The sequence below is a fragment of the Leopardus geoffroyi genome, chromosome B4 (assembly GCF_018350155.1).
Source record: "Leopardus geoffroyi isolate Oge1 chromosome B4, O.geoffroyi_Oge1_pat1.0, whole genome shotgun sequence".
Taxonomy (NCBI): domain Eukaryota; kingdom Metazoa; phylum Chordata; class Mammalia; order Carnivora; family Felidae; genus Leopardus; species Leopardus geoffroyi.
This window is the reverse complement of record NC_059341.1, coordinates 122,752,902-122,765,813: the sequence shown is the minus strand read 5'-3', so window position 1 is coordinate 122,765,813 and position 12,912 is coordinate 122,752,902. Positions and strand designations below refer to the sequence as shown.

The 12,912-nt window shown below is 41.2% G+C and overlaps 1 protein-coding gene across 2 annotated transcripts in view; it reads left to right on the top strand.

Moving 5' to 3' along the window:
- GNPTAB (N-acetylglucosamine-1-phosphate transferase subunits alpha and beta) overlaps positions 1 to 12,912 on the top strand; it is a 74,883-nt gene that overhangs the window by 48,864 nt on the left and 13,107 nt on the right. For both annotated transcript variants that reach the window (XM_045465435.1, XM_045465436.1), the window contains 9 exons: positions 1,373 to 1,534; positions 2,264 to 2,443; positions 2,666 to 2,836; positions 4,818 to 4,941; positions 6,259 to 6,462; positions 7,336 to 8,438; positions 10,930 to 11,129; positions 11,380 to 11,599; positions 12,492 to 12,605. In XM_045465435.1, coding sequence (XP_045321391.1) covers positions 1,373 to 1,534; positions 2,264 to 2,443; positions 2,666 to 2,836; positions 4,818 to 4,941; positions 6,259 to 6,462; positions 7,336 to 8,438; positions 10,930 to 11,129; positions 11,380 to 11,599; positions 12,492 to 12,605 — 2,478 coding nt within the window. The remainder of the gene's footprint in view (positions 1 to 1,372; positions 1,535 to 2,263; positions 2,444 to 2,665; positions 2,837 to 4,817; positions 4,942 to 6,258; positions 6,463 to 7,335; positions 8,439 to 10,929; positions 11,130 to 11,379; positions 11,600 to 12,491; positions 12,606 to 12,912) is intronic.

Here is a 12,912-nt window from a genome sequence, read left to right as displayed (position 1 = left end):
AAACATTTGGTGATTTTATATTCCAGGGAGCCCTCAGACGTGCTGTGGGAGGCAGTGAGGGAGGGAGGGGAGGAGCAGGGGAGGCTGGGGTGGGCAGTGAGACTCGGTAGATGTCCGGATAAAAGAATATCTGCCCTGCCTCCTACCTGTCCCACCACATAGCAAGGTAGGATATGACAGCAGTGGGAGCTGACCTTCGGTGAGTGCTTAGTATATGCCAGGTGCCATTAGCATGGAAGAAAGTAATCTGTCAGAAGACAGTATCCACTTGTGCATGGACATGCCCATACACCCACACACGATTTGTGTTAAGGGGAAAAATATAAATGAAATTCTAACTTTAGCTTCTAGTTTTTGGCATAAATAAGCTGAGGAAACATTGAAAGATGAGGTAAATATAGTCATGTGGCATATACAAGAGTTCAAAATGAGCCCATAATGATTTATGTTTGCTCTGTTTTATAAAGAAAGGATGCCATAAATTAAGGAACTGGCCCTGTTAGAAGAGTCAGTTGGGCAGAAGGTTTTGCTTTCCAAGATTAGTAGTTTCCAATCCTCCCTACCCTTTAAAGTCTGAAAGCCTCTTTTCATAGGAAATTGAATGATACAGAGTTAGAACATGAAACAGCTCAAGGGTGGTGTGGACTCTGGTAGTGGTGGGAAAGCCTGTTTGTAAAACATGTTGATGTTTGTGACGTTCCCTTAGACATGATTTCTTTGAAAGCTTTGCCCCCAAAAGCGCTTTTCGTATGGAAGTCCTACAGTCAGTCCTGTCAAAGGTGCTCCTCTTAAATGTGGGGCACAGAAGCCGATTGGAGGCCCTGCTAACGGGCGTGCTCTCTGCCAGTCTGGGCAGTTACTTTGCAGGTTTCTCCCAGTAGAAGCAGATTGGTAATATTCTAGAACAAAGGTCACAATTGGTGACCAGTTGTGTTTTGTTTGAGAGCATGACCATCAAAAACATACAAGTCAGCATTGAAAAATGGGGAGATTTCTTACAACACTCGGGGATCCTCGTGTCTCAGGATCTGGCCGCACTTGTCAATGTTGAGCAGTGGCTGCAGCTTGTGGATGGCCCTGAAATGTCCCATTTCCCACAACTCCACCACTCGCTCTGTTTTACATGCCTGGTCTCTTCCGTTCACTTGAGAAGTGTGTCTGGCCTGTTCAGGTCTTCTTTTGGTGATAATAGCCTTACTAGTTCATAATCTATATAAAGAGATACATTTAATCTTTAAATATATATACAATATATTTAAGTATGCATCATACACTATGTATATATTTAAAGATTAAAGATCAAACTGGGATCAAACGTGTCTCTTCTTTGAGGTTGAGTTTTTCTACGCGTAACCCTTCTGTTATTTTACAGTTGCAATTGTATTCAGAGGCCAGTGTAGCACTTCTGAAACTGAATAACCCCAAAGATTTCCAAGAACTGAATAAGCAGACCAAGAAGAACATGACCATTGAGGGAAAAGAACTGACTATAAGTCCTGCATATTTATTGTGGGACCTGAGTGCCATCAGCCAGGTAAGGCATGAACCTGGATCAAGGGTTTAGATTGTTAAAGATTTGTAAGTCATTATATTAGAAGGAAGAGGATTTCCAGAGAGAGGAGTTGATTGGAACTTTTCTAATTTTCCAATCACTGCCATTGGTTAACATTAACCGAAGTGACCTAGAATCAGATCCGAGAAACGTCTCTCTTTAGAAAGTGCAAAAGGGGGCAACTGGGTAGCTCAGTTGGTTAAGTGTCCAACTATTGATTTCAGCTCAGATCATGAGCTCACGGGTTTGTGAGATTGGGATTCTCTCTTTCTGTGCCTCCACTCATGCACACGCTTGCTAGCTCTCTTAGAATAAATAAACTTAAAAAAAATTAAAAAGTACAAAAAAAAGTTGGGTATGTATGTATGTATGTATGTATGTATTTATTTATTTAGAGGTGGGGAGGGGCGGAGAGAGAGAGAATCCCAAGCAGGTTCCACACTCCTGGTGGAGCTTGATGTGTGGCTTGGTCCCATGACCTGAGCTGAAATTAAGAGTTTGATGCTTAACCAAATGAGCCACCCAGGCACCCTTATGTTGTTGTTTTAAATATGCCAAGTGTTTCACATTTTTTGGTAATGTTCAAATGTAGGGCTTGGTCTTTAAAAGTCTGCCAGAGCCTGAGAGCAGATTGGGCAGAGGGATAGCCAGGAGGAGAAGGTATGACTTAAGTGGTATTTTACATCTTCACGTGTGAAATGGTTTTCTCAGTCTAAGCAGGATGAAGATGTTTCTGCCAGCCGTTTTGAAGATAATGAAGAGCTGAGATACTCCCTGCGATCCATTGAGAGGCATGCTCCGTGGGTTCGGAATATTTTCATTGTCACCAATGGGCAGATTCCCTCTTGGCTGAACCTTGATAATCCTCGAGTGACAATAGTCACACACCAGGTCCATGACTTTCCATATATCACAAGGCTGTGGTTTTTCTGTTGCTCACTGCACCTTTACCTATCCCTCATTTCATTCCCCGTACCCTCCCCCTCCCCACCTGCATCCCCTTCATTTTTCTTCTCCTCTCCCTTCCTTCCTCCCATAACCAAAACCAAAACAAAACGATTCTTATCCGCCCTCTTTTTCTCTTGCCTTTTTATGTTGTCATTTGCTTAAAAGGATGTTTTCCGAAATTTGAGCCACTTGCCTACCTTTAGTTCACCTGCTATTGAAAGCCACATTCATCGCATCGAAGGGCTGTCCCAGAAGTTTATTTATCTGAACGACGATGTCATGTTTGGGAAGGATGTGTGGCCAGATGATTTTTATAGTCACTCCAAAGGTCAGAAGGTGAGTGCCTAAGAGAAAGGGATGCCTAGCTTAGAAGTCACTTAGAAGTTATAAACAGTAGGTCAGGACATCGAGTATGCGTACTACTGTATTCAGTTTTGAGTGCTAAGCTCAGGAGAGTTAATAATTTGGAAGTACAAAAACTGTTCCCTAGTAGTTTTTTACTTTTCTGCCCTGTCAGACACCTAGAACCCATGTTCTAAATTATTCTATTACAATAACAGCAGAAAAAAGTAAGGTCGCTATGAAATGTGAAATCGTGGTTAGAACATCAGCAAAATGGCCAGGATAAAAGTGAGCTCACTTTTCTGCTTACAGCCATGGATAAAATTTCATTTAAGGCAGTGGTCTCACTCTGGCTTTGAGAGGCATGATGGGGAAGTGGCTTTGAGCACCGAGCCCAGAGCAACGGTTGAGGACCGTCCTGGGCCAGTGACTAGATGTGGGTTTCCTGTCTGCAAAGTGCGGAAGCTAGGAGTACCCCTGTGGCGCTGTTGGAGGGAATCAGTGATGAGTTGGAGACTTAGTCATAAGCTTTTAAGTGCCAGAACCCTGCAGGTGGAAGTGCTAACTGCACAAAGCTACTTTCCTGTTGCTGTTTATGCTGCCCCAGAGTGCTCATCCTCTCCTCCCCTGTTCACTTGCCTCCTCTGTGTTTGTGGGGTTGCCACGCTGAGCTGCGGCTCGGCAGTGGGGACGTACAGAATCAGGGCCTTGAACGGCGATTTCCGTGCCGGCAGGTATGCCCTGGTGCGAAGAGTGGGAGCACAGCAGGCTGAAATCAGGGCCAGAGACTAATTCCCATCTGAACTGAAGTGGACTTTGAAGAACAAATAGGAGTTAACTAGATGAAGAAAGACACTCCAAGTAGAGGCATGGAGTGCATTTTTTAAAAAAGTAACTTAATTTAAAAAGTAACCTTGTGGGGCGCCTGAGTGGCTCAGTCGGTTAAGTGTCCGATTTCAGCTCAGGTCATGATCTCACCACTCATGAGTTCGAGCTCCGTGTGGGGCTCTGTGCTGACGGCTCAGAGCCTGGAGCTTGCTTCTGATTCTGTGTCTTCCTCTCTCTCTGCCCCTCCCCTGCTCATGCCCTGTTTCTAGCTCCCAAAAATAAATAAACATTGAAAAAAATAAAAAAAAAAAAATAAAAAAAAAAATAAGGGCGCCTAGGTGGCTCAGTCAGTTAAGTGTCTGACTTCAGCCCGGGTCATGATCTCACAGTTTGTGAGTTCGAGCCCCGTGTCAGGCTCTGTGCTGACAGCTCAGGGCCTGGAGCCTGCTTCGGATTCTGTGTTGTCTTCTGTCTCTGCCCCTCCCATGCTCATGGTCTGTCTCACTGTCTCTCAATAATAAATAAACATTAAAAAAAAAAAAAAAAAAAGTAACCTTGTACCTTGTCACTCATTTTGGAAGCAGGTGAGTTCACAACTCAAAACACTGTGCTGATAATGTATCACAGGACCTTATGCACAGACGTAAGGATATTGAGAGTTCATCTGCTGCTTTTCTCAGCCTTGGGACAAGATTATACATAAACACATTTGGGAGTTAATGACAGTTGTTAACAGAAAAGCAGTGACTTGTATGATATACTTTCTACCTGCTTTGGCACGTTTTATTCACATTGAAGCCTGACATGTTGCTATTTTATTTCAAAATACATTGTAAGACCATGTGAAAAACTAACCCATGAATTGAGTCCTTGTCTGCTTTCCTTGAGTAATGGAAAAGAGTAAATGTACTTAGTAAGAATCATCAACAGAGCAGGAGGACTTTGCAAACTATTGCAGGTACCTGCAGACTTAATGCAATATATGCCACATGGATGCAGACAGCCCAGGGAAAATTGTAACCTTTTCTAGAGGCTCACTCAATTTCTTTTCTTTTTTTTCCTTTTCTTCTTCTTCTGTTTTTTAAAAAGAATCCTACTTTGAGATTGGAAAGTGTCAGAAACCATTTTCTTTCTGGCTTTGTCCTAGGTTTATTTGACATGGCCTGTGCCAAACTGTGCTGAGGGCTGCCCGGGTTCCTGGATCAAAGATGGCTATTGTGACAAGGCTTGTAATAATTCAGCCTGTGATTGGGATGGTGGTGACTGCTCTGGTAAGGGTGTGTTCACATGTAATTTGTTCATGTTTATGGACTTTTTTCATTCTTTTTTTTTTTAACGTTTATTTTTGAGAGAGAGATTGAGCAAGTGAGAGTTGGGGTGGGCAGAGAGAGAGGGGATAGAGCATCCAAAGCGGGCTCCATGCTGACAGCAGCAAGCCCGACTCAGGGGTTGAACCCACAAACTGCGAGATCATGACCTGAGCCGAAGTCAGATACTTAACCAACTGAGCCACCCAGGCACCCCTGAACGGTTTTTCATTCTTAGTCATTATTGAATATTATTGAATATATGACTTAAACATTCTGCTTGTATGAAAACAATCAGTAATCCATAGATTCTGGAGATCGTAGGGCTAGTGTCCCCATGTAGATCAGTTTTTTCATATTCTCCATTGTTGAGGGCATATTTCCATGCTGGCCCTGCACTTGAAAATGCCTTTTATTATTTAAAATACGAAAATCAGGAATAGCCTTAATTATGTAAACTCAAGAGCAAGAATCACTCTGACTGGGTCTTGTAGGAGCTCACAGCTGGTGGCTTTCAGCAGCAGCTTGCTGTTAGGGAGTAACTAAAGAGAAATAAAGATCTTCTCTCTTCAGCATCCCCCTTACATGGTTATGTTTACACTTGTTGATAATAACGTGTTTTTACATTTGTTGATTGCCTTTCAGTTTATAAAGCATTCTCCATTATCCACTTGAATTTTTTAGTCACCTAAGGAAGAGAGAATGTGTGCACAGGTATCATACCCATATCCCACATGCAGAAACAGATTTGGAAACGTGTTGAGTATTAGAAAAAGCAAAGCTTTAAGTTGTAGTCTGGTCAGATCTATCCGATGCACTGAAAAATATAAGCAGCTGCAATGAGAGAATGCAGACATACCCGGTGGATCTGTGCAGTCCAGAGAACTCAGCCCCTAATAGAACATTAACATTTGGTAGTGATATTGGCACCCATATTTGGACATGTTTTGGCAGTTCTGACAGTCAGTCTTCAATAACCTCTTCCTGTTTCCCTGCTCCTCCACACAACCTCCACACGCCCCCACACACCCCTTGGAGCAAGTTTGTACTTCAGGGCTGCACAGCTAGTAAGTGCCAAGGCCTGGTCATCACATGCCTAATCCTCTGGCAAGTGATGTCCCCTTTTCAGTTTGTTTTCTTCTTAAGGTACATGAAATCTGGGTGAACCTTTTCTGGCTGAAATGTAGGCATTAATCTCAATAGCCCTATTGAGAAAGAGAAACTGCCCTTTGTTCAAGATGATAAACACAGCAGGATCCTGTTCTCTTCCTTCCTCTACAGGTAACAGTGGCGGGAGTCGCTACGTCGCAGGAGGCGGGGGTACTGGGAGTATTGGAATTGGACAGCCCTGGCAGTTTGGCGGAGGTCTAAACAGTGTTTCTTACTGTAATCAAGGATGTGCTAATTCCTGGCTTGCTGATAAGTTCTGTGACCAGGCTTGCAATGTCTTGTCCTGTGGGTTTGATGCTGGCGACTGTGGGCAAGGTATATTTATTGCCGTAAAACATATTTAGAATAAGGGGATCAAAATCCTTGATGAGTAGAGGGGAGTTTGTATTGTTATTTAAACTAATTACTCTCTATGTATTCTTCACCCATCCTTGCATTCAAACTAGCAGTAAGTGAAAAGTAAGAGATCTTTAAAAAATAGTAGATACTGGAGCTGCTGCTTTTCCTGCTATTGCACCAGTCTGACTGATTTTGTACTAAGCAGATATACCTTTGTTGAAAATATATAGTAAAGGTTTAATTTAGAAATAATAAAAGGAGACCTTATAATGTACTAAATCCAATATAATGAATATTGGATCTTTTTTTTTTAGTGTTTATTTTGAGAGAGAGTGAGAGAGAGATAGAGGGAGAGAACAAGCAGGGTAGAGAGGCAGTGAGAGAGAGAGAGAGAAAGAGAGAGAATCCCAAGCAGGCTCCACCATCAGCACAGAGCCCGATATGGGGCTCGGTCCCACAACCCTTGGATCATGACCTGAGCTGAAATCAAGAGTTGGATGCTCAACCAGCTGAGCCACCCACATGCCCCTGGATCTTGCTGATAGCTTATCAGTGGTGGTCGTTTGGGCAGAATGTCATACTTTTTCAAATGGACACAAAGCTGAAAGTTCATCACTGAAATTTGCCATATCTCTATAGTAAGTTAGACTCTGCATTTCATGTTAATAGTGATTGCTTCAGATAGTAAAATGAGCCCTATAACAGCAGCTCTTGTGTTAGAATGTTTGACTATTTTGAAGTCAATTTAAAGTCATTCTTAGAAAGTGAAAACTCAAACCCTCAGAATTAAAGGAAAAGGAAGGGAAAATGCCTCATTTTTTAAAGTCATGTTTGTGTTTTTTCCTCTAGATCATTTTCATGAATTGTATAAAGTAACACTTCTCCCAAACCAGACTCACTATGTTATTCCAAAAGGTGAATGCCTGCCTTATTTCAGCTTTGCAGAAATAGCCAAAAGAGGAATTGAAGGTGCCTATAGCGACAACCCAATAATTCGACATGCTTCCATTGCCAATAAGTGGAAAACCATCCACCTCATAATGCACAGTGGAATGAATGCAACCACAATACATTTTAATCTCACGTTTCAAAATACAAACGATGAAGAGTTCAAAATTCAGATAATAGTAGAGGTTGACACGAGAGAGGAACCCAAAGTGAATTCTACAACCCAGAAATCTTACCAAAATTTGGTTAGCCCCACGACACTTCTACCAGAGGCAGAAATCCTGTTTGAAGATATTCCTGAAGAGAAACGCTTTCCAAAGTTCAAGAGACATGATGGCAACACAACAGGAAGATTCCAAGTGGAGATGAAAATTCCCCAAGTGAATATTTCACTCCTTCCGAAAGAGGCCCAGTTGAGTCTCAGTAACTTGGATTTGCAACTAGAACGTGGAGACATCACTGTGAAAGGGTACAACCTGTCCAAGTCAGCTTTGCTGAGATCATTTCTGAAGAACCTACCAGATGCTAAAATAAAAAGATATCAAGCTATAATAACAGATGAAAGAAATGACAGTGTAGAGGCCCCGCTGGAAAAACAGGTTCACAAAAGCATCTTGCCATATAGCTTGGGAATATTTGAAAGATTACAGAAGTCAACTTTTCCAGCAGCAACAGTAAAAGTGAATGGCCACTACCAGAGTCAGAATCCACCCCCAGACTTAGAAATGGAAGGCAAATTTAGATCCGAAATTCTGATCCAAGAAGTAAGAGGCGAAAGTGTGTCAAAAGAAAAACTCTCATCTCGAATTGTTCCACTGCAAGACCAGGTGGCAAAAGAAAAAATCACAGGGAAAGAACAAGAGAAACACAGAATGGAGGAAGATGTGAACAATTATATCGATGTTAATGAAGTATTACCTGGCAGAAAACTGCAGCATCACGCAGACAGTTACCTGGGCTTTTTGCCATGGGAGAAAAAAAAATATTTCCAAGATCTTCTTGATGTAAGTTACATCCAGCCTAATTGCGTCCCATGCTCAGGAAGAAATAAATAACCTTGTGAGTAATAACTATAATAGGTGCCATTTATTTAGGACTTCCTGTGCCAACCATTGGACTAAATTTTTTTTTTTTTTTTTACGTGGTTTAATATAATTGTCCCAATACCCTTAACATAAAAATACCTTATAAGGTTATCTACTGTCAGGATCCCCATGCTACGGTTTAGAGTGAAACAGCCTTAGAGTGAATGAGTTGGGAAGTTAGCCAGGAGCAGGCCCCGAGTAAGTAGTGGAACAGGGATGGTACCTTACCTTCACTTGGCAGGTTGTGATTTCAAAAAAAAATGCTTTTGTGTATGTTGTGTGGGCCAGACCTAATATTTCTCCAATTTTACTGATGGAAAATACCCCAAGGTGCAGATATATTCTTTAGCTTCCAGTGTGAGCCAAGCCTCAAAGTTTGAGTGCTCACCCTCCTGTACCACGGCCTCCGCGGTGTCATGGTGTCATTTGTACATCTGCCAAGTGCTGGCACTGTGGTCACTGCTGGGGAATGCAAGACTATTAGAACACAGCTCATGGAGTCTCAGGGGGCAAGCTGGGAGGACAGATTTGTGTGTAAATAATTATAGCAAAGTGATAGGGGTCTCTTGAGGTAGGGGCAAGGAGTCCAAAGGGAAAAATTCCTTAACTCCACTGAGAGTATTGGGGGAGGCATCGTGAGGCAGTGCCCCATAAGCTGACCTTTTAAAGGTGTGTAGGAGTTGACCAAGAAAAACACTGTGGTCTAAGCTGGATCGTGAGCAGAGCACAGTCATGAGTAGATGTCCAGCTGGGAGAAAAAGAGGATGAAGAAGGGAACTTATTAATCTCATTGTCTTTGGAAAGTATTTGTTCCTGACACAGTAGTCATTTACTAATTGTTGAGTGAGGGACTGCGGAGTTCTTGCTTATGATGATTTCCTCACTTTTCCAAGCCTTTTCTTTATTTTATGTTTTAAATGTTCATTTATTTTGAGAGAGTGAGCAAGTGGAGGAGGTACAGAGAGCGGGAGAGAGAGAATCCCAAGCAGGCTCCACCCCATCAGCACAGAGCCCAATGTGGGGGCTTGAAAACATGAACCGTGAGATCATGACCTGAGCCGAAACTAAATCGGATGCTTAACTGACTGAGCCACCAGGCAACCCCTTTATTTGAAGTTACAAAAGTCTTGCAGGCTAGTGGTAAAAATTGCAAGCAATCCAAAAAATACACAATGAAAAAGGGAAAGATCTGCATCTTTCCTTCCTTAACCTCCCTACTTGAAATAATCACTATGAAAAGTTTCGTGGACACTTTTCCGGTATTTTTATATAGATATGCAAACATACAAACTATATAATACCTGTTTTGCAATGGTGAAATGACACTATTTATATTGCTCTGCCATTGCCTGTTGATTTAGTGGTGAGCAAACCCATGCCAATTCATTGTTTTTTAATAGCTCTGTTTGTTTTGCAATTAACAAATAGTGTTGCAATAAATATTCTTGTACATATATCTTACTCTGGAGGAAGTTTTTACTTCTGTGGGTAGAATTGCTGTGTTACAGTTAAATTTGTGTCCTTCTGAAACCCTGTACCGCTTCATACTTCCACAGTGTATAGTACAAGAGTGCTTGTTTCTCCACAGGCTAGCCAAACAGCAGTTAATGTCAGTCTATGGTGTTTTGTTTTGTTTTACCAGTTTGAGAAGCAAAAATATTTCATCTTCATAAAGTGTGTTCATATATTTTGCAAATATTCTTTACCCATTCACTTAGTTCTGCCTCTTACTGGTTTTGACAGGGCTCTTTATGATTTATAATATTAACACTATTAAGATGGCAAAACAGTTTTTTAGTCCTTGTGTTCAGAACTCAAGTGCTGACTGCTTTGGTGTCATCAGTAGAAATAACTTGATCAAGTTATCAGGGGCACCTGGGTGGCTCAGTTGGTTAAGCAGCATCCAGCTCTTGACTTCAGCTTAGGTCATGATCTCATAGTTTGTGAGTTTGTGCCCCACATTGGACTCCATGCTGACAGTGTGGAGCCTGCTTGGGATTTTTTCTCTCTCTCTCTCCCTCTCTGTCTTCCCCTCCCCTGCTCGTGCTCTCTTTCTCTCCCAAAATAAATAATAAACCTTTTTTTTTTTAAACAAAGTGCTATCAAATTTTTTTTAAATACATTTTCTAAATATTGCATTGAATTGGCTATAAAATTTCATGCTTATCCTTGAAGAATACCCTATAAATAGAACTGTATCATACAACAGTTGTTCACAAGCCAATAGTGGTGTTACTTTCACTGAAATCTAGTTTAGTTCTGCACTTAGGATCCTTAAAGTGACCTGTTAGCGCTCATTTCATTTGCCATTGTTAGTGGCTAGTTATATAACATAGTACCTTTATCTGTTAACAGAGTATACACTTGTGCACTAAACACAGCGCTGTGTTACATGGAATTCTCTTTTCAGGAAGAAGAGTCATTGAAGACACAGTTAGCATACTACACTGATAGCAGACACACCGGGAGGCAACTAAAAGATACATTTGCAGATTCCCTCCGATATGTAAATAAAATTCTTAACAGCAAGTTTGGATTCACATCTCGGAAAGTCCCTGCTCACATGCCTCACATGATTGACCGAATCGTTATGCAAGAGCTTCAGGATATGTAAGTATTGATTGTTTGAGCTGCTTGCACATGCTCAGAGCTGCTTTAAGTCTGCTTAAAATTGACACTTCGCTGTGCAACATGTATGGCTCTAATACTTGGTGACTGATGTGTTGAAGGTTTACCTAAATAAGCAGGAAAGAAAAAGATTCTAACTCCACAAATGTTAGAATATATTTTAATGTAGATGAATGTCTATATATATATTTTTAAATGCCCAGAGCTCACTATATATGTTATGTTTGGGCAGGTTTCCTGAGGAATTTGACAAGACGTCATTTCACAAAGTGCGCCATTCTGAGGATATGCAGTTTGCCTTTTCGTATTTTTATTATCTCATGAGTGCAGTTCAGCCACTGAATATATCTCAAGTTTTTGATGAAGTTGATACAGACCAATCTGGTGTATTATCTGACAGAGAAATCCGAACACTGGCTACCAGAATTCATGACCTGCCTTTAAGTTTACAGGTGTTGTATTTTTTTCCCTAAACTTTCCCCTTTTCTCTTACATATTTCAGTACAATGCAGGTAAAAGTAATTCTCTTATGTAATGAAGCTGTTCACAACTAGTCCATTTTTGGTGCCAGAATTAAACCAAATTTGAGGTTCATATTTTATGAGATTACGTTTTTAGGCTTTATGCATTGCTATTGTATTATCTGGAGGAGAGCCAGACTGTCCCTGCCTATAAGATTGTTGTGACAAGTTCATTCGGGAGTTTCGGGTGTGGCCAACTGGAGTTATGTCTCAGCCAGGCCTAGGTTGTTGCACAATCCCCAGTGTCACGGCATCCTCTAGTCCCAGGAGTGAGAGAGTCGCTAATGGAGAGTGCCAAAATGAATCTAATCACAGGACATCCTATCTGGGCACTCCACTGACCATTCTGTGTAAAATAGAGCCTCACAGTCCAAGATGTATTACTTCTAAATGAAGATGAAATATTTGTGTTTGTATTATCTCATTCTGTTTTTTCTAGGGTGTTTTTATTTCAAGAATCATCTAGTCAGATTCTCTTTGAAGATAGCAGTTAAATTAAAAAAAATTTTAAGTTTATTTTTGAGAGAGAGAGAGAGAGAGAGGGAGGGAGGGAGGCAGGCAGGCGTGAACGGGGAAGGAACACAGAGAGAGAGGGAGACACAGAATCCAAAGCAGGTTCCAGGCTCCAAGCTATCAGCCCAGAGCCCATGAACTGCGAGATCATGACTTGAGCCAAAGTCAGCCACTTAACCAACTGAGCCACCCAGGTGCCCAGAAGATAGCATTTAAAGAAGTTTTGGAGACATTTTCATAATTTTTATTTTTAAATCATAGTTATTACTTGTATTATACATAGGTTTATCCTTTTATTTTGCTTTGTTAGGATTTAACAGGTCTGGAACACATGCTAATAAATTGCTCAAAAATGCTTCCTGCTAATATCACTCAGCTAAGCAGTATTCCACCAACTCAGGAAGCCTACTATGATCCCAATCTGGTAAGTGGCATGAGTTCCTTTATGTAAAACAGAAAATATACTTTAAACAGTAGAAGCAGGCTCTGTATTTATCTTTGGTAGAAAACAGTAGTCCAGATAATCCAGAATCGTTTATATCTTGCTTTTCTCCTGCCTAGTGGATGATAAACTAACGTTGAGATTGGTTGCTAATATTCTGTAACCAGACGTCTGTTCACTAAGTATAGCAGAAGATAGCCAGTGAAAATACTTGAGAGAGTTTTGCTGGTGGCACATCCTGTGTTCACACTCATTCAGGACTTCACCTGTACTTCTGTATCTGTCCTTC